Source organism: Vulpes lagopus, chromosome 3, assembly GCF_018345385.1.
Source record: "Vulpes lagopus strain Blue_001 chromosome 3, ASM1834538v1, whole genome shotgun sequence".
In the NCBI taxonomy this organism is placed as follows: Eukaryota; Metazoa; Chordata; class Mammalia; order Carnivora; family Canidae; genus Vulpes; species Vulpes lagopus.
Window position 1 is genome coordinate 127352431 of NC_054826.1, and position 22923 is coordinate 127375353.

The following is a 22923-nucleotide window of genomic DNA, read 5'->3' on the forward strand; positions in this document are numbered from 1 at the left end:
TGTATAAAGCTGCTACGGACACGTGCGTGCCGGTTCGTCTATGTTTTCTTTCCTCTTGGGTACATTTTAGGGGGCGGATGGCCATGAGTTCAGCCTCCGATTTGAGCGGAGGCCGCGTGTCCTCCAGCACCCCGAGGCCTCCGCGCACTTGCTGTTGTCCCTACTCGGAGCTTTTCAAACTGCGCAGTTGGAAGGATGGACCCCTGCCTTTTGCTGGGATGGGAAATTCTGACAGTGATGCATGTTTCGGAGGGATCATTAGGACGCATTTGGGGTCTTGTTACTGTCTTGTTAATAAGGCTCGATCTCTCTCAAATAAATAAAATCTTTAAAAAAATCGTAAAAAAAATGTGATGTGATTGACAAAATCTATTACCGTTTTCATAACAAAAAGTTTTCTCTAAAAAAGCTGGGTTTGAAACCAGTGTACCAGGAGTGGATTTAGCTGCAAGTAAAAGAAGATCCAACCAACAGTAGCTCAGAAGCCCACGGAAGCGTGGATGGAGGCAGCTGGCAGGGAAGGGGTGGTGGGCCCACCACGTCCTCACACCCACAGCTTCTGCAGTTCACTCATTTAGCCCAGCAACTTGTCACTTCATGGTGAGAAGGTGGCTGCTGATGTTTAAGCATCATGTCTACATCCAAGACTGGGAGGAGGAAGAGGAAGGGAAGGATGCCAACTAAATATGTCCCTTTTCTCAGGAAAAAGCAGTCTTCCCGAGAAACCACCAACAGACAACTGCTTTCCTCTCCTTGGCCAACACTCGGCCCCACAGGCTCCTGGGACTTGGCTGGAGACTGGAAGGGAGTTTCACTTTTCCAGTCTCTAAGGTGGGGGAAGCCAGGCAGGGGCGTGGACACCCGAGGGAGCCCAGGCAGCCACCACTCGCACAGCCACTGGCCACCGCAGGAGGGCTGGGCTGTGTGTGCGTGGGGGCTCATGCCCCATGCAGATGCAGGGCCCCCGGTGGGTGGGGGGGTCCTTGAGGGTTAAAGGTCCGAGGAGGGAGCAGGTGGAGGAGCTGGTGGGCCTCGCAGCCTGCAGCTGAGGCAGCTCCCACCAGAATGACATTTGTCACTGTGGCCAGACGGTCCCCACCCCACCCCACCCCGACCTTGGGGAGGTCAGGAGAGCTCCGCCAAGGGCCGGTCCAGGTGGGAGGGTGCAGCTGGGGGATGCACCTTGCCGCGGGGCCCCAGGACGTCCCCGGGGGGCACAGCCTGCCGGTCTCAGGGCTCTCTGGCCCTCAGAGGCAGGTGGTGCTGGTGGAGCTGTGGGTCTCCCTGCCTGGAGTGGTCCAGATTTGGGGTGATTTCTGGGGCCCAGCTCCAACTGCCTGCTAAGGGGCTTCTCTGTCCCACGGCCAGGCTGCCTGCGTTTGCACCTCCCGCGCCCCCAGCCCCTGATTAGGGAGGGACATTGCACAGGCGCTGGGGCGGGGCCCGCGCTGCTTTCCCACTCCAGCGTCCAGCCTGCCTTCGAGCTCCTGGAGAAGGGTGCGCTGAGTGGGGGCGTCCTGGAGGAGGGTGCGCTGCAGGGGGGAGTCCTGGAGGAGGGTGCGCTGTGTGTGGGGATGTGTGCTTCCTGGAGGAGATGCTCCCTGGAGGAGGGTGCGCGGGGTGGGGGTGGGGGTGGGGTGCTGGAGGCTGACTGCAGGGCTGAGAGAACCCGTCCTGCCCTCCCCGAGTGTCCTGCCGCTTGTGGGGCGATTTCTGCCCCCGCAGCGGACGGACGGCCGACGTTTGTAGGATAGTGCTCCCTCAGGGGCCTCCGTGGGGATGATGTGGGAGGGGGATCCTCCGCTTCCTGCAGGGAAGAAACAGAAGAGAGGAGGGGGAGGAGGAGGGGTGAAGGGAAGAAGCAAGGGCAGAACCCGGGCTGAGCCTGGAGGGCAGAGGGAGGAGGCGGGTCGGGTCGGTCGGGCCGGGGCGGGGTCGGGGGCGGGGGCGGGGTCGGGGCCTGCCCTGGGTCGGGGCGGGGCCGGGGCTGGTGCCCCGCGAGCCCGAGGCCAGTTTGCTGTTTGTGTTTTGGTAAAACCGCCCCGGGCCTGCGGGCTGATGCGGCCGGAACACGAGGGCGTGCGAGCCTCGCGAGCGGACCTCCCGGACGTGGGGCACCGAGGGGCGTGGCGGCCCCGGGCCCGTCCCTCCTGCCTTCTCGGAAACTCACTACGCGGACAATTTCTCCTGGACATTTGCAAGCGGCTCTTGGCGTGACCGCCCGGCGGCTTCGCGGACTTTCCTTCAGAGCCAGGCTCTCCCGGGAGCCTCCCGCAGCTCCGCGGACCCCTGCGACGACCACAGCCGCCCTCTGCGCCCCAGCCCGCCGCGTTCAGGGAGCCCGAGCGGGGCTGGGAGGGGGCCCAGACGTGGGGGGGGCTGGGAGGGGGCCCAGACGTGGGGGGGCTAGGAGGGGGCCCAGACGTGGAGGGGCTGGGATATATAGGGGGTTGTGTGGAGCAGGTCCGCAGGGGGGGCAGGGCAGTCCTGGGGAGGGGGCTGTTAGCTGGCAGGGCTCCCACATGCTGTGGACGCAGGCCAGGTGACTCCATCCCCACGTGCGGCGTCGCCCGTCCTTGGCAGGACAGGACGACTCAGAGTCAGCAGGGAGCCTGAGTCACATCCCAGAGCAGAGGCCCCGGCTGCCCCAGGCCCAATCAGGACACCTGCTTCCGAGGGGGGGCGGAGGGAGGGGGCGCCGCGCTCTCGTGGGGGCGGGTTTCTCCTAGCTAGCCCGGTTCTGGGACCTGGACCCGCCCTGCAGCCCGCCCCGCACCCCCCGCACCCCCTCCCCGCCCCCGCCCCGGCAAGGCCGGGTCTCCCAGGCCGCTGCACCTGCCGCCTCCTCTAGGTGGCCTCCCGGTGGGGGTGGCCTAGGAAGGAAGTGCCAGGGCCAGGGCGGAATGCTGAACCGCAGGTGCACAGGACACCTCGCAGGCGGGGCCACCAGACAAACTCATACCCACTCGCCCCCGTTTTAACCCCGTGTGCCCCGGAGTCTCAGTGTCCCTAACCTGGAGAAACAGGAAGGGGGGAATAAATAATTTATTGAAATTGGAGGAATAAATAAGATATGCGGGCGGGGGTACAAATAACAGTAAAAATCATTAGCACGTATACACACACACACACACACACACACACACACACACAGGCGCTCCCGCAGGCGGGATGGGGGCCGGGACCTCGCAGCAGAGGCGGAGGCGGTGGCACACGGGCGCCCCCCGGAGGCAGGAGGCGCGCATCCGGTGGCGGGAGGGCCGCCAGTCTCCCCAGGTCCCTAGGGCGCGGCGCCCCCAGCGGACCCCCTGCCCTGCGAGTGCCCGCGGAGCTGCACCCCCTGTGCGACCCTCATCACCCAGGAGCGGTGGGCCGCCAGGCTGATGTAGACGCCGGGCCGGTCGCGCTCTGCACAGCCCTCACCCCAGCTGATGATGCCGGCCAGCAGCCAGGTGCCCTCTACCTGGCACATGAGAGGGCCCCCGGAGTCACCCTGCGGGGAGGAGGGGAGGTCAGGGGCCCACGTGGGCCAGGGCTGGACAGTGCCTGGAGGACAGGGCAGGTGGCAGGCGGCTCCCTGGGGGGCAGGCGGGCGGGTGCTTTTCTCTCATGGAGGGAGGTGCTGGAACTCCAGCAGGCCCCGGGGGCCTGGGCCGGACAGGCCTTGGGGGTACCCCCTGGTGAGGAGCTCTCCGTGGGGGACCTCCTCGCTCACAGCCCCTGGCCCAGCGCCCGTGGGCAGCAGATAGGAATTGTGAGCAGGACCTACAGCGTCCAAGCCCAGGAACTGACCTTACACCTGCCTGCCGTCCGCCACCGCAGTGCTGGAGCTGGTGCTGGGGACCAGGACGAGGAGCCCCCTCAAGAGAAGGCCCAGAGAGGGGATCTGGTACACCCAGGATGCCCAGCGGACATTTGGTGTGTGGCCCAACGGATGGATGGCCAAGCCACGTGGAGGCATCTAGGGGGGCTTGCAGGTCCCAGCTGATTTGGGGGGGTGGGCAGCGGTGGAGCTCAGGGGGACGAAGGTGGGAAGAAGGTGGGGTGCTCACCAGACAGGCATCTCGCTGCCCCTCCAGGTAGCCAGCGCACAGCATGTCCTTGGTGATGGCTTCCTGGCCGGCTCCTCGCCAGTACAGGCGGCTGCAGATTTCCGAGTCAATGATGGGGACCTCCAGCTTCTGCAGGGTCTGGGGATGGGCCAGGGGCACTGGGGGTAGGAGCAGAGGGTCGGACTTGGGATGCCCTCTCCTTATTGTCCTCATGGACCCATCCGCTCCCCGCAGGGGCAGTTCCCAAAGGCGGAGGGACCTATGTCCAGCTCTCCTAGACCGGTGGAAACCCCCCAAATTCCAAGACTCCACCTCCGGACCTTCTGAATCCAGACAGGAGCGTGCGCCCCAAGACCCCGAACCTTTAATGAGATTTCTGAGGCCTACAAAATGGTTCGAACCACTGGGCCCGGCTTGTCCTGCCTCAGGGACCACTTTGTCCCACATGGGCCTGGAACAGGGCTCAGTTGATCACCCGCGTTGGCGTGACCAGGGCTAAGGAGGCCCCGCACCAGGCAGGTGGCAGCCCCTGGGGCTGGTCGGTGGACCCTCCCCAGCCTGCAATTCCAGTTCTTGAAGGAGCCCTGTGGGATGACTATGGGGAGGCTGCCTGCACCCTTGGACTCAGTGGGACCCCAGGTACCTGGTGTCATTTCTCTTCATTCTTTTGGACAATCTGGTTCAAGTCCTATTTTTCTTATCCTTTTCCTTCTTAGCGCGGCCCCTTATCAACCTGCTCTGCTGCCCTGCCTCTTACTTTATCTGACATGTGTCTCTAGATGGTGTTTTCCAAACCTCCAGACTTGATCTGACAATTGTATTTTCCAGTTATGGAGACTTGGTTCCTTCTGGAAATTTCGCCTACAATCACGGCACACTGCCACCAGCAGGTGCCTGTTCCCACTTGGGAGTCCCAAGGCTGTCTTCCTGTTCCGAGTCGCCCTGGCCCCACAGGTGCTCCCTACATCACTGAACAGCGGGTTGGTCTGGCCGCGGCTCCTCAGACCGTCACCACGGACCCCTCTTGAGTAGGAAGGGCCTACTGTGCGGCGGGGCTCGGTGACCTCACGCCTCTGCGCTGCGGCTCATTTTCCTTTTGTCTCTGTCATCAAAGACAGCCCTTTCCCTTGTGGCAGGCCTCTGGCTGCTACCCTTGGCTGCTCACCGTGTCCGTGTCCCTGGGAGTCGGCCACCCTCCGTCCCCAGCCACCCCCGGGCACCCGGGAGGGGAGAGGCTATACCCCCATCGCGGACGCTCCCCCAGCCCGCAATCCAGCAGCTCGTGTTCGGAAGGAGGTGGACGGAGGAGTCAGGCAGGCAGATGGGCAGGATTCGCTCAGAGAAGCGGACGGAGTGCTCCAGGCGCACTAGGGCGATGTCGGCGCGGGAGCCCTCTCTCCAGGAGTACACAGGGTGGGACAGCACCCAGGCGATCCCCACCTCCTGGGACCTGGGGCCAGGGTTCCCCAACTGCCAGGCCCCCAGCAGCACAGAGTACTCAGATGGTTTGTTCAGATTGCTGGCGGGAAGAGGAAGGGGGTCAGCCAGGACCTGGGCCGGAGGGGGCGGGGGGGGGGGTCTGGGTCAGGCCGAGCATACCCCTTGAAGCAGTGGGCAGCCGTGACTACCCAGCGGCTGCTGAGTAGGGAGCCCGCACAGTGGTGGGTGTCGTTCTTCTGGATGCTCACGACCCAGGGCCACTGGGCGTCGGTGCTGTCCTCGCCACCTACAATCCGGTTCAGCTGCTGGGGCTTCCCACAGGCTGGGGGTGCTGGCGGAGGAGGGGCCCACTTCCGTCACCCGGGGCTCTTCCGTGTCTTTCTGGCCTCCAGCCTCTGCCCTCCCCCCGCTGCCTTCCCGCGCCCTCCGCCCCCTGCTGCCCTGCCCCGGGCCCTGCTCTGCCCTGCAGGCCTCCGCAGTTGCCTGCTTGGCGCCCTTGTGACCTGCTCCCCTGACTGAGGACACAGGCGCCCCCTCCCACCACGCAGGACCCCACTCACCGGCGATCTCCGCAGCACGGAGGGCGGCTGGGGACCGAGAGAAAGAAGGGTCAGGCAGCGGAGGGGAGCCCCCCCGGGCCCGGGACAGGTCCCCAGGTCCAGGGTGGGGCATTTCCTGGAGCCCAGGCTGGGCGATGGAAACGTCAGGCTGGAAGCTGCGGCCTCCCCTCCCGCCAGCTTCCTGTCCAACCTGTGCCTGCGCTCCGTGCCACCTGCCTGCTGGAGGAGGAACTGGCTCCTGGGTGCCTGGCACGGAGGGCAGGGGCGGGGAGCCCACCCCGACCCTCTGGAGTGCTCCCCCCAGACCTGAGGCCGTGGCCCGGGAGACCCTCTCAACCCCACACCCAAGGCCTGGAAGCCTGCGGACCCAAGAGCTGGGAGGGACAAGGACAAGGTCAGGCCTCTGCCCAGAGTCGTCCCCTGCTGGCAGCCACTGGACATGGCAGAGAGGAGCGAGCCAGCGCAGAAGGGGAGGGGACAGGGCCGGAGGGGACAGGGCTGAGGGCCGGGGGGCAGGCAGGTGTGGGAGGCCAAGGGAAGGCGCTGGGTATGGACGGGGATGGGCCGCGGGTCGTCAGGACTCACCTGCAGAAGCCAGAAGCAGCAAGGGGGTGACGATCCTGAGACAGCCCCCACCTGGGGCTGGGGGTACTCTGGAAACCACCATGGCCAGCGGGGGCGCAGGCACAGCTGGGAGAGCAGGCCTGCCCGAGAGGGAGTGTGCAGAGTTCCCTGGGTCCCCCAGGTTTTATCCTGGAGGTGGAATGCTGTTGGACCAGTCCCCCAAGTGAGTGAGTGGCTCAGTCCCTGCCACCCGGGGCTGTAGGTCACAGGAGGGGTGGGACTGCGGGAGGAAGTGAGCCGCTAAGGGGACTGAGGGCTCCAGCCAGGACCCCCACCTCTGCCCTGGAGCAGTGGACTCAGGGCTAAACCGGGGGCCCAGGTCCCATCCCCTGTGGAGCAGGACCGGGACTCAACTGGAAAGGTCCCAGTTTAGGGGGGCAGGGGAAGGCCCAGGCCTGGGTCTGCCCCAGCTGAAGGCCAGGGTCTGGGGTCTGCGTGTGGACCCAGGGCCTTGGGGGCACAGGGGCTGCCCAGAGGCTCAGTAACGGCTCCCTCATCCGGGGGCCACCGTGACTCAGCCTGGACACCTGACCAAGCCCCGGGCTCTGGGATCCCGTTAACCCACTTCCCAGAAAGCTGTGAATCAGGCCCCCAGCGGCGCCTGTCCTGTGGGTCCTGTCACTTGGTGAACAACTCACCCCTCACCTGCACTGCGGGGAAGCCCAGGCGGGGCCAGCCAGGTGCCCAGGTGGCCACTGACATGGCTGCCTGGGAAGGGCTGGGCCCCACCCCCTCCCAGCCCCCCCCTCCTACCCCTCTAACCCCCCCCCCCCCCCGCCCCTGCCCACCAGAGGGTCAGAGGGCAGTGGGGCTCCGCTGCAGCAGGGAGCCGGGGTGGGCGGTGTGGGCGCGCGCGCGGGATGAGACCTTGTGACCCGGGGTCCCCACGAGTTATTCCCTGACTCAGACCCCTGCTCTCATGACGCCCCTACCCCCCTGCAGGAGGGCAGGCTAATTCTTCTCCAGACCCAACCCTACAGACCGGACTCTACCGATCCTACTGGGGGTATATGGTTTATCTCTGTGCTTTTGTTCATTTGAGCAACAAACCTTCTGCTGGGAAGGGGCCAGAAACCAACGGAGCAACTTGCAGTGTCCCTTGTGCCTGCATCTGGACATCCCAGCCTCAGGCTCCCTCCTGTTCCCATTATGCTGCTGAGGAAAGGGGTCAGGGCTGAGGGGTGGAGCTGGAAAGGACCTGGGGGAGGGGTGGAGCTGGCGGGGGCTGGGGGGAGGGGCAGAGCCTGGATTTGAACCCCAATCTGGAGGCAGGTGACTGGATGGGACTCAGTAGACCCTGAGGGATCTGGGTCCAGGGGTGGATGGTTTTCGCTCAAGGTCCCAGGTGTCGGGGGGCTGGGGGCCTCAGGGGCCCAAGGAGGCACCTGACTCTGGCCTAGAAAAGCAGGACGTGGACACAGAGGCCCAGAGGGCAAGTGGAGGGGGCGCTGCAGAGGCTGGAGCAAGGGGGCAGGAGAGAGGGGGCATGGGGCTGGGGGCCTCCAGGCAGACCCTCAGGGCACCCCATTAGGCAGCTCCCCAGCGTGGCCAACATGCTCTGCACACAGCCTGTTTGGGGGCCTGGCTCCGGGCTGCAGGGTCTGCAGGCAGGCGGCAGGAGTCTACAGAGCCACCTTCCCGAGACTGGGAGACTGGGAGGCTGGGAGGCTGGGAGGCTGGGAGCCTGAGAAGCTGGGAGCCTGAGAGGCTGGGAGGCTGGGAGCCTGAGAAGCTGGGAGCCTGAGAGGCTAGGGGGCTGGGAGGCTGGGAGGCTGGGAGCCTGGGAGCCTGGAAGGCTGGGAGGCGGGAAGGCTGGGAGGCGGGGAGGTTGGCCTGGGAGGCTGGGATGCCGGTACAGGGAGGACTGCTGGTGCGTTTTACTGGCCCCCGCGTCAGTCGGAAGGGCAGGGGACAATGCGGGGTTAAGCCGCAGCCAGAACCAGGCCTTGGCATCAGGCCTTGAGGGTGAGCCCCCATCACACCCCAAGACAAGCCAATGTGAGGGTACGGGAGCCCTGAACACCTCCCACTGGCGCCATTCCCCTGCCGGGGAGCGCACCCTCCAGGCCTAGGTGAGGGCTGGCTTCCGCGGGTGCTCCCCCCACCGCTCGGGATCCTGGGGCACCTCTGGGCTCCACGGCTCGCCTCGGGTGCCCCCAACCCACTCCCTTCCTGCAGCTAAGGTGGTTGGTGGCCCCAGCTCACTCGATAAGCTTTTGTTGGGCAACTGCTGTATGGCAGGCTGTGCACCGGGCGCCGGGCCAGGGGGAGGGTAGCACAGAGGTCCCATCCTGGGGTGGCACACATCTCCCAGGGGCTGGGAGGCAGGTGGGTGATGGTGGTGACGCGTCATGGGAGGAGGGCGCATGGGGAAGCCTGGGAGGAGGGCACAGACCCTGGGGGCCAGGGTGCTGTGAGCTGCGGCCCCCCGCGGGGAGGGACAGTGTAGGGAGCCGGGAGGCTGGGCATGCAGGTGGGTACCCAGCGCCTTGGGGTCAGCGGGCTCTGCTGAATGGGCAAGTCCACCAGGCGGAGCCTAGAGGCTGCGAGGAGCGGCCCCGACTGCCGTGGCCCGGGGTCACTGCCCGGATGCCCCGAGGGGCGGGCATGTGTGTGGAGACGTCGCCGTCCCCAAGATGGGGTGGCCCGGCAGGCGGCCGCAAGGGGCAGGACCTGGCAGGTGCCAAGAAGTCCTTCAGCCAGTGAAGACGGTGGCGCGTGTCCTCGGCTCCCAGAGCGGGGACCCCGCAGATTCAGCATCCGTCAACAGCAGATTGCGGAGCGACGGCAGCTGGCGGCCTGGGCGCCGCACGGAAGGACGGACGGACGGACGGCTGCCCACCTGGTCACCCCCGCGGCCGCGTGGCCCTGGCGCCGTCTCAGGACCTCCGTGACTGCAGCGAGGTGTGCGGGCTGCTGGGGCTGCCGGCCGAGCAGTGGCTCCCAGGGCCACGCCACTCGGGGTGGGGACACGCAGGGCGGTCCGCTCCGTCCACCCAACTATGAAGCGCCACCGTGCACGGGTGACTGGGTGGCCCAGGGCGTGGCCGCCGCGCAAGCCGCCTGGAGCAGCTGGCCGTGCAAAGGGGGGCACCGGGCGGGGGAGCCTGAGGACACCGCGGCCGTGCGGAGTTGCAGCCCAGGAGGGCCCAAGTTGCTGGAGTCACCAAGCCACGGGGGCGGGACGGAGGCAGGACCCAAGGGCGGGCGCGGGGCCCGTCCCGGGGAGCCGAGGGCGCAGTGTGCGCACCAGTGGCGCTTAACATGGTAAATTGTGTCTGTTTTACTGCAACAGAAACAATGGGGAGAAAAACCAGACGCGCCCCCTCGTGACTGTGAAGCTCGGACGCTCCGGGGCAGGTGGGCAGAGTGTCTTCCTCCAGGCCGGGCCTCAGTTTACCCAGCTGTGAGGAGGGCTGGTCCCCGCCTGCGTGTCCTGGGCTGGAGCTGCCCACCAACTGAGCAACACGGGGCCGCCCCATCCGTGGGCAACATCCTGCGGGGGCCGATGGTCCCGGCAGGTGGCCTTGGGGACACGGCCCGTGGCTCTCGCCGGCAGGGATGACCTCCCCTCGTGGACCCACGCTCCTGGGAACCCACCTGTCACCCGGGGCCTCCCGCCGCTTGGAGACCAGAGTCCATGCAGCCCCAGCCCCGTCCCAGGTCCCACTCAAGGCCCCCACCCTGCACGGGCCGCACCCCCAGCCTCGGTTCTGCCCCGACCGGCCGCAGAGCTCTGCGCTGCCCCCTTCCACCCGGCGCGGTGCCCGGGTGCTCGGGGCTCCCCCAACCCCTTCCCCATCTTCCCGCTCTCCAGCCCCGCTCCCCCCATGCCTAAATTTCTGGGGAACAAAGATTTCCTGACCTTACTGCTGGTCCTTGTGACACCCGCGTAAGATGGGGGCTGAGCACCCCAATGCTCGGCCTTCCTTTGTCTGGTCTTGGGGTTCCCAGTCCCAGTTGTCTAAGTGGCAACCCCAGTTGCCTCTTAGAATGTGGGACTTCCAGGGTCCAGGTATTAATTATGTGACTCTTGGGGGCACCTGGGGGGCTCAGCAGTTGAGCATCTGCCTTGGCTCAGGTCGTGATCCCGGGGTCCTGGGATCGAGTCTCACTTGGGCTCCCCGCAGGGAGCCTGCTTCTCCGTCTGCCTGTATCTCTGCCTCTGTCTCTGTCTCTCATGAATAAATACATAAAATCGCTTGTCCACGACCAGGAGCGGGGAGCCTTAGGCCGGACAGGGCCGGGCCCAGAGGAGCCAGCGGGGAACAAGGGCAGAGGGCAACGGGCAAGCTGGCGGTCCCAACTCGCTGGGGACCCAGCGCCGGCTTGGTGACATGCCGCTGACTCACAGACCCAGGAGAGAGGGAAGGACCTAAGTCTTGAGGTCAGAAGTCAGCCAAGGGCTCATGGCAGGAAGTGAACGTTGCACGGGAGCAGCCTGCCTGCAGGCAGGTGCACAACGAGGGCCCTGGTCCAGCGCCCGCGGGGAGCCCTCAGAGCTGGGAGCTGCAGGCCCCCGCCTTCCTTCAGGGTGCCCTCCTGAGACGTGACCTAGCCCCCCCGGTGGCCTGTGTAGTCATGCCTGCGAGGGGGAGCTGGTCCTCTGCAGGGTGGAGAGCCACCTCCAACCACGTTCCTCCTCCCCCTCACCCCTGCAGGGCACCGGGTCACTGCTGGTTGCTGCTCACGGATGACTTCTGGGTGAAGTCAGCGGGGTTTCTCCAGCTGAGATGGACGGTTCTGGGGCACCCGTCCGTTGTGGAGTCGGGGGAGGCGCCCACTTCCACGATCACAGCCCATCTGGGTGCTGAGAACTTGGATGCCAGACGGGCATCTTCAACTAGGGGACCTTGATATCCCCTCGAACTCTGACACCTCCATCTCAGAAAATGGCATTTCCATCTACCCAAGTGCTCCAGGCCTAAGGCGAGTCACCCCTGACTCATCGGGTCTCCTCACCCATACCCAACTGCAAAGGAAACACTTCTTTCTCTGTGTACAAAATACTTTGACGCCACACGTATGGGATTTTGCTCACCGAGCAGTTCTCCAATTTTCTGTGGACGCCAACAGGACTTGGCACACACCCCACAGGGTGAAGGCTCAGCCTCATAGGATCCCCCCCACCAACTTCAGGTGCCAATCCCAGAGAGTGGGTCCTCAGGTCACCCAGACTTCTGACTTGGCTACAAGTCTGGGGTTCCTAGGACCCCCTCCTCAGGTTCAATTATTTGTTAGAATAGAATGGCTCACGGAACTCAAGGCACGCTGATGTTTATCAATTTATTTTATAATAAAGGGTACAGGTGAAGAGCTGGATGAAGGGGCATATGGGCAAGGTCAGGGAGGACCCGAACGCAGGAGCTATCGTGTCGCAGAGTTGGGATGTGCCGTGTTCCCAGCACCAATCTGGAAGCTCCCTGAACCCCATACTTCAGGGATTTCCATGGAGGCCTCATCCTGTGGGCGTGATGATGATGAATTCCAGCCCCTTCCCGTCCCCTGGAGGCTTGGTCTTGCTGGTGACCGCTGGTGACCGGCCTCTGTCCTGGAGCTGTCCTAGAGTTGCCTCTTCAAACAAGAAACCCCTGCCCCCCGGGCAATTCCAGGGGATTTAGAAGCTGAGTCAGGCAGGGGGTAGCAGGAGTCCTGACACCGAGCTTTGGATCACAGATCAGAGGCGTCCACGTCAAAGACGTCCTTCTGTAATAAACATAACCGCCAGCTGCTCGACAAGCTACTAGTTAACAACTGGACAAGGGGCCAGGCTGATCCCTTGCCAAAAGCCCTGGCTGAGCTAGAGACCTGGACCCTCCAAGGACCCTACTCCCCCCTTCCCGTGCCCTAATTCCCGCTGCTTAAACTCACCAGTAAAGAGTGAGGCTAGGAGAGGCCAGCCTTCCCTGGACCCTAATAGAGGCAGAGCCAAGGCCGGCACTCCTCCCGCCTCCTTGCGACCTCACTGGGTGGCCCTTGGGCGTACTGTGTCCCCTACAGCACTTGTAATAAAATTGGGGTTTTTTGTTTTTGCAGTTTGCTGATGGCTGTTGCTGGGGTGCATCTTGCCATCAGTCACAGGAACCACAAGGGCCTGAGCAGCCACGGGTCTGTGGAGCCTGCCACTGGGGCGCAGGCAAGTGGCCCGGGCACCCCCCCCCACCCGCCCGCAGTACTGGCAACAGGATCCTTCAGCAGGGCACGGGGGCTCCAGCCACCAGCGGGGCCTCCAAGTCCTTCTCCTGGGCTCTCAGCTCATCAGCTGTGCCGGGACCGGCCAAAGGCAACCAGGGGGGTTCGACCAAGTTCCATCAGGACGCTTCCTCCTGTGACACTGTAGGGGGGGGGGGCGGGGCAGTGTGCTTGGAAGGGGCTCGACTCCTCTCAGGCCCCACATTCCCTGCCACCCCTTCCTGGCTCGGCTGCTCCAGGGTCCAAGCACAGGAGGATGCGTGGCCCCCCCCAACCCCCCACCCCTGTTCTCGAAGCCCTCTGCCCTCCGGGACTTCCGCACACGCTCCTCCACCTGGAAGGCCCTAACCCCATCTTCATAGGCGGCACCTTTTACGGCTTCCCGTCCGTGACTCTTCTACTCAGCACCGTGGGCACAAGTACAGATGTGCTCTGGGCAAACACGGTAACAAAAGGTCCCTGCTGGCAGCGCTGGTGTCCCCAGAGATGATCGGATCCCATGGGGTGTGTGCCTTTCTGTCTGATTAGGCTATTTACAGTCTGTAGGGACAAAACTAAATTGGCAGAAAAATGACAGTAATGCAAATAATTTTTTTTTTTTTAAGATTTGTATTTATTTATTTATGAGAGAGAGAGAGGCAGAGACACAGGCTGAGGGAGAAGCAGGCCGGGAGCCTGATGTGGGACTCGATCCCAGGACCCTGGGATCACATCCTGGGCTGAAGGCAGATGCTCAACCACTGAGCCACCCAGGTGTCCCCCAATGCAAATATTTCTTGTCTCTAGAAAAATAAGTTACGTCCCACCAATGCAACCAGTTGTTCCCGGTGTCTTGACAGCTCTGCCGGTTTCCATCAGTTGACAAATTCATTCCAGCAATCCTTGCCTGAGTATAAATGTGTGGTGCTTTGCACTCTCTTTTGAACAGGTTGTATGGGGGCACCTGAGTGGCTCAGCGGTTGACCGTCTGCCTTTGGTTCAGGGCATGATCCCGGGATCTAGTTCCGCCTCCGGCTCCTTGCAGGGCGCCTGCTTCTCCCTCTGCCTGTGTTTCTCATGAATAAATAAATAAAATCTTAAAAAAAAAAAAAAGAACAGGTTATATGTAAAATCTTACTGGGTCCCTCCTTAACTGATAAATAAAATCTGAGATGACCTCAGAAAAGTGATTTTACCTTTTGGTGAAAAAACTGTCAGCTTATACATTTATTAAAGTTACTGTATGTTGGGCAGCCCTGGTGGCGCAGCGGTTTAGCGCCGCCTTCAACCCAAGGCATGATCCTGGAGACCCGGGATCGAGTCCCGTGTTGGGCTCCCTGCGTGGGGCCTGCTTTTCCCTCTGCCTGCCTGCCTCTCTCAATAAATTAACAAATAAATAAATATCAAAAAAGTTATTGTATGTTTATCAACTAGATTGAAGGATAGTTCCACCAGGCCAGGAGCTTCTCTCATTTGTTGGGAAAAACCCCAAGACTTTTTGAGACATGCAACGGTGATGGCCATACTTCCGGTGGAGAGCGGTGCTCAGAGAGCAGGTCCTCCGAAGGCATTGATTCTAGGAGGGTCTCTGTACGATGGCCTTCAACTAGGCTGTTTTACCTCGTCTGCCCCCTCCATCCGTGAAAAAGAGGATTCTGAACATTACAGTTTTCTTGCTCTGTAGCATACTGACCAGTTTTGCATCCAATTAGCACACTCCTGACTTCCTATAGATGTCTTTTCTTCGGATTCCCCTTTATTTTTTTCTTTTTTTAAAGATTTTATTTATTTATTCATGAGAGACAGAGAGAGAGAGAGGCAGAGACACAGGCAGAGGGAGAAGCAGGCTCCATGCAGGGAGCCCGACGCGGGACTTGATCCCGGGTCCCCAGGATCAGGCTCCGGGCTGAAGGCAGCGCTAAACCGCTGAGCCACCCGGGCTGCCCTTCAGATTCTCCTTTAAACCACTTTTGACAAACTCTTGGTTTCCTCATTCATTAATGAGTTAAAATGTTGACACATCCCCATTTTATATTTATTTGGAAGTCATGCCTTTACCTTTTTGAAAATTACATTTTTAAAAATTAAAAAAAAAAAGAATAATTAAAAAAATAATCTCTCTACCCAGTGTGAGGCTTGAACCCACAGCCCTGAGATCAATAGTCGGATGCTCTATGGACTGAGCCAGCCAAGGACCCCTTGAAAATTACATTTTTAAGATCTTACTAGTATACCTCTCAGTGCCTGGCACATAATGGCAATTTTATGGAATCAACTGATTAAATAAACAGTTTACAAATTTGTATTTAATAAAGTAAGCTACAAATTCTATTTTTTCCCTATTATTTCAATCTGCTTTTATTTATTATTTTTAAGATTTTATTTATTTATTACACACAGAGAGATAGAAGCAGAGGGAGAAGCATGCCCCACACAGGGAGCCCAATGTGGGACTCAATCTCGGGTCTCCAGATCAGGCCCTGGGCCGAAGGCAGACGCTAAACCACTGAGCTACCTGGGCTGCCCTCAATCTGCTTTTAAAATGTAACGTATTGGGCAGTTTCCTGATGGCTCAACCACTGAGCCACCTAGGTGCCCCTAAAAAAAATCTCTGATTAGTTCCTCAAGTTATATCCCTAGTAGGGAAATCACTAGGCTATAAACTTATTTGATATGTATCGTCAAACTACTTTCTTTTCTAAAAAGACTTTTCTAGAGTTGTGTAGTGATTTCTATTTTTTCCCTTTCTTTACCATGGAAAAATAGAGAATACAAATATTTTTCCTCGTGTCCTGGCAGTTTGAAGGTTGTCTTCCTTGCCCTTAAGGAATGAAGCACTAGCTCCCCAGTTGCTAATGATGTGGTGTCAGGGCTGAATTCGCCAGCAAGGTGTTGTGAAAGAGGGGAGCACTGGTGTGGAGAGCGAGCAGACAGGAAATGTGTCAGCTAGGAACAGGGAAGGGGAAAGATTTCCCCAAGTCTAAGATGGGCAGACCTGCACACCTAGCAAAGTTCCATACGGGTGCCACTCAAATGTCCAGGGGCCCCGGGAAGCCGAGGCTTCACTGGGAGACCCCAGCTCTCACCAGGAGACCCTGTCGTTCACATGCCAGGGCCTGGACTGAAGCCCCATGCTCCCTAAGCAGGCAGATTTTCAGCCGGGATGCTCTGACAGGGCCCAAACTGGATGTCCGCTACGTATTGGTAAATAGCCACATCCCTAAGCCCAATTGCCCCAAATGCCCAGGTGCTCCAGCCCTCCCCGAGACCGTCCCAAACTCAAACAATTGAAAAATTCATGCCTGGAGGTGTCTAGGTGGCTCAGCCAACTCCTGATTTTGGCTCAGGTCCTGGGATGAACCCCATGTCAGGCTCCCTGGCGTGAGGACTCTCTTTCCCTCTGTCCTCTCAAAGAAATGTTAAAAAAAAAAAAAAAAAAAAGTTACTGCCTGTTGAGGCAGGGGCCTCTAAGCCTCCTGAGCCTGTTCTGATTGTTTAAATCTGTTTAAAACCGGTTGAGTTTGTTTCATGTTGCTGCTGCACCTGTCCTGGGGGGCATGGGTGGGGAGCAGTGTGGCAAAGGGAGGAAGGAAGACTGAGCTGAAGGGGTTAATATCCTGTCCACTTCTCCAGCGGGCTCCCAACCTGGAGCCTCCCAAGTCCAACCTAACTTGCTAACTCTGGGCCCTCCATCTGTTCTAGATGCATAATACGCAGAGCAGCCCCGGCCGGTGACTCCTGTCGCAGCTCCAGGACCGTGCGGACTTTGGTTCCAACAACGGTGGGCTGCCATACTCAACATGTGGCCTCACTTTCTCCTTATTCTGCTCAAAGCATCGTCCTCCCCACTGTACAGATGAGGAAATGAGCTCAGATGGGAGCAGCGGGGAAGCACGGGCCAGGAGTCAGATGCCCCAGGGCCATTGCAAGATCTCGATAAGCCTGGAGCATTCTCACTTCCGAAGCACTGACCACAGGGCATGGATCACAGGCACACACCTCTCTCCAGAGTAAATGCAATGGGCCCCTAAATATGCTGTGGGTTGCAGCTGGCTGGGGAGCAGTAATGCTTCTGAGGTATTAATAAGCATCTATTCGTTTCAATTTGGCAGCTCCTTCTTCCTATGTGAGAATAAGAAGTGATTTTCAGGACTCAGTCCTTTTTATGAGCTCCGCGGTGCTGTAATTCTGGAAGGCTAACCCGAGCTGCCTTCTCGGGGCAAGCCCCCACCCTGAAATATGACCCCCATCCTACACAGAAGCAAACCCTTTACAGGATTCCTTTGAGGACAATTAATCAAGGACCATGACTGGTGACTCACACGGGTGAAGCAAGTAACCTGACTGTATTTTGGGGCTTGATCATGCCAGGAACACCTGCCCAGGGAAACAAAAGCTGCAAACAACCGGACTCTCTTGACTTCACAAAAATCCATTTAAAAATCGCACAAGTCAAAAAAAAAAAAAAAAATCGCACAAGTCTCGGGGCGCCTGGGTGGCTCAGTGGATTAAGCATCTGCTTTTGGCTGGGGTCATGATCTCTGGGTCCTGGGATGGAGCCCCATGTCGGGCTCCCTGCTCAACGGGGGACCTGCTTCTGCCCCCCGTTCGTGTTCCCTCTCAAATAAATAATCTTAAAAAAAAGCAAAAAACCCCAACTGCACAACTTTCAACAGGTAGCATTAAGCTCCAACTGCAGCTCCAAGGCCAAGACCATCACCTTACCGGGACCGCAGATCCCGAACCACGTGCCTAACAATCCTCAGCTGTGTAGCCGAGCCTCCCCAATCCTAATAAAGCCCGCATCCGGAAGCCCTCTCACACCGGCCCGGAACCTCCACCCTCCGCCCGCACCCCACCTCCTCCCGCCTCAACTCTTCCAAGACCGGGCTCTCCCGGGGCGAGACAAACGGCAGGCGGGCGCGGACGGCGGCGGGGAGCACCACCCGCCAGCAAGGAAGAAAAGCGGCAGAAAGCGCGGCCCAGCGGCGACCATGCCCCGCGCGGTCGGCCACGGGGCGAGAAGGCAGCCCCTCCGCACGCCCGGCCCTCCGCACCGACTCAGCGGGACTCGGGACGCCGCCGGCGGAAGTCGCCCACCGCGCGGGGCGTGCCGGGAAGGCGCCGGCCGACTTCCGGCCGCAGAGGCTGCCGGGCGGGGGTGTGCGTGCGGCGCCGCCACGCGTGGGGCAGCGGGCGGAGGAGGGCGCGGCCCCCGGGACACGCAGCGTCCACCGAGCTGGCCGCCCCCTGTTCAGGGTCTTTAAAAGCCGTAACTGAAAACACTTCCGTCCTCTCGGGATTGAGCACTTTAAAAACAGCGAATAAAACCGCTCTTCCTAAGCCTTGCGCTGCCTTCACTGCGACCTGTTGTTGACGTTTCCATGCGTGTCGCGTCTGCACCGCGGGCCTGGGGACCTGACTTTCGACCCCACAGTCAGTGGCCGTAGTGGTAGCTCGACCGCAGCGAGGACGCGAAGGTTCCCGCCGCTCACGCCGCCAGGTTAGGCCGTGGGCGGGGCCGCGAGCATCCTGCTGTTGTAAACTCTCAGGCCATTGGAGGAAGCCGGGAGGTCTAAGTATGGGGGCTTCTCATTGGCTGGGCTGTGGCAGTCTCCCATTGGCTGTGCCGTTGCCAGGGCAGGAGGAAAGCTTCCTCCCGCTGCCGTAGTAAAGGAGCGTCCGCCTGCCAGGTGTGGCTCTCCCTGCTGGGGCGGCTCTTCCGGAGAAACGGGGCTGAGAGCGCCTCCTGCTGGCGTCCTGACTGCATTCTAAAGGTGGTTTCCTTTTTATCAACTTTTTTTTTTTTTTTTTTTTAAGATTTTATTTATTTGTTTGAGAGAGTGAGCATGAGTGGGAGAGGAGGCAGAAGGAGAAGCAGACCCTTCGCTGAGCAGGAAGCCCGATGCGGGGTTCGATCCCAGGATCCCAGAGATCATGACCTGAGCCGAAGGCCGACACTTAACTGACTGAGCCATCCAGGGGCCCTTATCAATTTTCATTATAAAAATTGGTGGATTCTGGCAATCACCACACCCCCACCCCACTCCCCAGAGCTGCTGCTTAAGCAGTCCCCAGCACATCACTTGGGTCAGACAGTGGCCAGGGTGGACATTCAAGAAAATAAGGCTCCGGGCTTCTTTGGGACCAGCATAGGAATGGAATCAGCCTCATCTTTATTAAGGCCCAATGCAGGTCCTGACCATGGTTCTCAGTGTATGTTTGAAGAAGGGAGGGAGGAAATTATGTGCTACCCTGGGCTGTCAGTTTACTTAAGGTCAGCTTGCCTAACCCTGACCCTGACTGTGACTCTCACCTGACCTTTCTCTAACTGTCCTAACAGCCTTCACTGCACATGGGCAAGGCCTTGAATGCCAACACTCGAAGGAGTTTCCCTGGTGAATGTCAGCCAGGAAAGGATTTTGAATTGGAGTGATATAATGCAAACTTCGCTTTTGGATGAGAATCAGGCCCATACGGAGGACACGCTGAGGAGAGGAAATGAACAGACACCAGGAGACCTGCCTGTGCATTCAGGACTTTGTTCAGTACTCACTGTGGTGGACCTGAGGAGGTATAGGGCTGCAGAGATGAGGGTGAGCCACAATGCATGACCCCAGGGAGTTCACTAATGGGGCAAGAAATAATAAACAGACAATTACTATGAGTGTGATAAGTGCATTGAAAAACGCAGATCAAAGTGCCAAGGGGTGACTCATTCTTTCTGGAGGAGGTAAGGAAGCTGTCACCCAGCCCGGACAAGTGGGGCTTGTAGGCAGAGAGAAGTTGTCAAAAGAAGGAAGAGGGTGGAGCTCCTGGGCTGACAAACTCGCCCTGGCAGAGGCCAGTGTTTGTAGAGGGCCTAGGAGACTGGGCTAGAACAGAGAGGCTGGGCCTAGTGGGGGTGGGGGTGGGGGTGGGTGTGGAAGATGGCTGCTGAGGCTGAGTAGGAACGTGGGCTATGGGGTCAAGGAGCCAGTCCTGACAGAGAGGGGTCAGGATGTGTTCCCCATTATTCTCCAGACATGAACTCCGCGTCTGCAGTGACACTCAACTTTTCAGATGTATCTCCCACCTTCCTTCTGTGCTCCCACCAGAAAGGAAGACTGCACACAGTATGGCTGAAGGCTCCTGACTCCATATCTGGTACCCACCCCCTTATGCCCCAAACTCTCGTCAAACACACAGATACTCTCTATCTCTCATTTACACACTTTTTAAAAAATTTTACCCAAATTTGTTGTCTAGTTGAATGTATGACTCAATATCATTCCATAGGACAAATTCAAAAAATAAAACTGTCTTTGAATAGCATTTACATTTAAATATTATTTTTTTAATATTTTATTTATTTATTCATGAGACACACACACACACACACACACACACAGAGGGAGAAGCAGGCTCCATGGAGGGAGCCTGATGCGGGACTCAGTCCTGGGACTCCAGGATCATGCCCTGGGCTGAAGGCAGGCACTAAAACGCTGAGCCACCCAGGATCCCCTACATTTAAATATTTTCATCTTTATGGCATTGGCATTCGGTTTGTGCATTCCAGGGTTCTAAACACTTCTATATTTTTTCCAATGTATTTATAGTTTAGGGTTTTAAAACCATTTTTGTGAATGATGGAAAGTACAGAGATATTGTATATTTGCTGATTTTTCTTCAGTGGTGTTTACGGGATAATCATTTCATTCCCCACTGATTTGAAGTGGCATTGAAATAAGATACATTTGTGTGTATTTGTTAGGATATACACACTATATACAGAAAGATCACAGATACAGAAAGACTGTATGACCTCACTTATATGTGAAATCTGAAAAGGTCACAGGAACATAGTGGTAGTTGCTGGGGCTATGGGGTGGGGGAAATGGGAAGACATTGGTTAAAGAGTACAAGCTTCTGGTTATAAGATGAATAAGTTCTAGGGATCTAATATAGAGCTCCTTCACTGTAGTTAATAATAGTGCATTGTGTACTTGAAGTTTGCTAAGAGATTACACCTCAAGTGTTCTCACAACACACAAAGTTACTACAGGAGGTGATGGATGTGTTAATTAGCTTAATTGTGGTAATCATGTCACAATGTATACATATACGAAGCCACGTTGTACATTGTAAATATATGCAATTTTTATTTGCTAATTATACTTCAATGAAGCTGGATGAATAAATAAGTAGATAAATAAATATTTATAAGAGAGAAAAAGAGAAAGGATAAACAGACGATACAGTCTAGCAAAGGTGAATCTATTTTACACATTTTTCGAGGTAAATTCATTAGCAGATCAGCAGGTCTGGTCGTTCTGTCCCTGAGTAGGTTTTGTAGAGATAACAAAGAAAACAATGCCCTCGTTTATGGATTCTGAGAAAATCCTGACAATCACGTGGTGGACACAGATGACAGGTCACAGGATGTCTGGCCTCGTCCTGACAGCAACTTTTCTGCTCACCCAGTTGTGCACCATTTCCCTTATTAGACTTTCTCAACACCACCCCCCCTCCCGAAGAAAATCCCACAAGCTCTTAAAAGACCACATTTGACCATTGAGGCTTTGGTCTTTTGTTGACATGCTGTGATTCGTTGGATGCCTGCTCAGAATAACGGTTCTGTGGCAGCATCTGAGCACCATGTATCAGAGTGCAGAAGGGCAGAATGGCCTGAGAACGATCCCAAGCATTGTGAGAGACAAGCGGAGCGTATTTTGTATTCGGTATTTCAGTCAACCAAGACCTAACAAGGTCAACAAATGCCAAAGGTCAGACTGGCCAATGTCCTCAAGTGGCTTTTAAAAACTAATGGTTGGGGTGCCCAGGTGGCTCAGTAAGCTGGTAAGCGTCTGCCTTCAGCTCAGGACATGATCCAGGGGTCCTGGGATCAAGCCCCATGTCTGGCTGCCGGCTCAGCGGGGGAGTCTGCTTCTCCTTCTGCCCCTCTCCCATGCTCTCTCAAAAATAAATAAATATACTTTTTAAAAAAAAATAAAAAACTAATTGTTGGTTTTAACTCTTATTTGGGTGAGAGATAAATTACAGGTACAGTTTTTTTTTTTTTTTTTTGGTGCACAGTTTAAAAAAAATTTTATGTATTTATTTTAGAGAAAAAGAGCGCACAAGCAGGGGGGCAGGCAGAGGGAGACAGAGAAGCAGTCATCCCCGCTGAGCAGGGAGCCCAACACGCGGCTCCTTCCCAGGACTCACGGATCATGACCTGAGCTGAAGGCAGATGCACAAATGCCCAACTGACGCGGCCACCCAGGTGCCCCGATTCCTCACTTTCTACAGGTAAGAAAGGTTAGCAGAGGAAGCTATTCCACTATGGACAGGGACCATTCCTATGGAGGACGGATGATTCGGAAACTGGAGCCCACGGCCTGGAGGGTGGCATGGAGGGTCATGGAGCACCACTGCCAGGGACTCCGGATAAGCCACACCCCCTGCTCCCTGGCGGAGAAAGGAGCAGCACATGCCTGCTGGATTTCAGAAGTCGACCAGCGACTGCTATATGTGCTGGTGGACGACGGTTGTGCTGCCCCTGGCTCGCCAGGGGTGTTGGGTGGGCCAGGTGAACTCAGGTTTGCAGGTCCTCAGAGTGGGAGCAGCAACATCCGTGAAGGCTCCACCGCACCTGAATTTGGTTTAGTTGACAAGATCCTGGAGCTCGAGGTGGGCTGATGGCAGCACGGGATGAGGCCTTGGGGGCCCTGGGTGGGCCTCGCAGCCTACTTCCTGGGTCTGCTTCCTCTGTTAACTTGACCCCCGCCCCCTGAAGTTAATGACTGCTTTTGTCGGGGGTGTTCATTTTTGTTTGCACCTACCCTCGCTTTCCAAAGCCCTACAAGGTCAATCCCATTAGGGACTAAGTTCCCACTTCTCCTTGTTGGCTGCATCCCTCCTTGGGACGCCCGACTTCCTCCTGTCTGGGACATCCCTTCACTGTCATCCTTGGAATTCCATTTGCCTTTCTCCCGGCTTGAACGCCCTGTCCGGGTCCCATGTCTTCCTCTGCCTCCGTTTCCAATTTGTTTTGGTGGAGCACATCCTCCGGTAGGCTCATCAGTGCGAAAAGA

At 58.3% G+C, this 22923-nt stretch overlaps 2 protein-coding genes and 1 long non-coding RNA gene across 3 annotated transcripts; 2 read left to right on the plus strand and 1 right to left on the minus strand.

The window, feature by feature from the left end:
* Positions 1-2395: 2395 nt before the first annotated feature.
* Positions 2396-7376, minus strand: PRSS22 (serine protease 22). Its single transcript, XM_041750318.1, is given in 5 exon segments — positions 2396-3493; positions 4053-4210; positions 5294-5571; positions 5652-5823; positions 6053-7376. Coding segments are annotated over 5 exon segments (1488 nt in total). The 5' UTR covers positions 6720-7376; the 3' UTR covers positions 2396-3280.
* Positions 7377-8427: 1051 nt separating this feature from the next.
* LOC121487102 lies at positions 8428-10540 on the plus strand. The gene is made up of 3 exons (XM_041748545.1): positions 8428-9580; positions 9972-10036; positions 10236-10540. The coding sequence occupies exons 1-3, from the start codon at positions 9189-9191 to the stop codon at positions 10538-10540; spliced, it is 762 nt and encodes a 253-aa protein (XP_041604479.1). The 5' UTR covers positions 8428-9188.
* Positions 10541-17500: 6960 nt separating this feature from the next.
* LOC121488059 lies at positions 17501-20155 on the plus strand. Its single transcript, XR_005986972.1, has 3 exons — positions 17501-18624; positions 19191-19443; positions 19871-20155. It is a non-coding gene; the product is annotated as an uncharacterized LOC121488059 (long non-coding RNA).
* Positions 20156-22923: the final 2768 nt, after the last annotated feature.

What these genes read in the sequence shown, in the direction of transcription:
- LOC121487102 (XM_041748545.1), top strand. Translation starts at nt 9,189, where the DNA reads ATGGGCAAGTCCACCAGGCGGAGCCTAGAGGCTGCGAGGAGCGGCCCC. An exon ending in ACCTCCGTGACTGCAGCGAG is followed by an intron (nt 9,581 to 9,971) that starts GTGTGCGGGCTG and finishes TTACTGCAACAG; the next exon opens with AAACAATGGGGAGAAAAACC. An exon ending in GCTCGGACGCTCCGGGGCAG is followed by an intron (nt 10,037 to 10,235) that starts GTGGGCAGAGTG and finishes TCTCGCCGGCAG; the next exon opens with GGATGACCTCCCCTCGTGGA.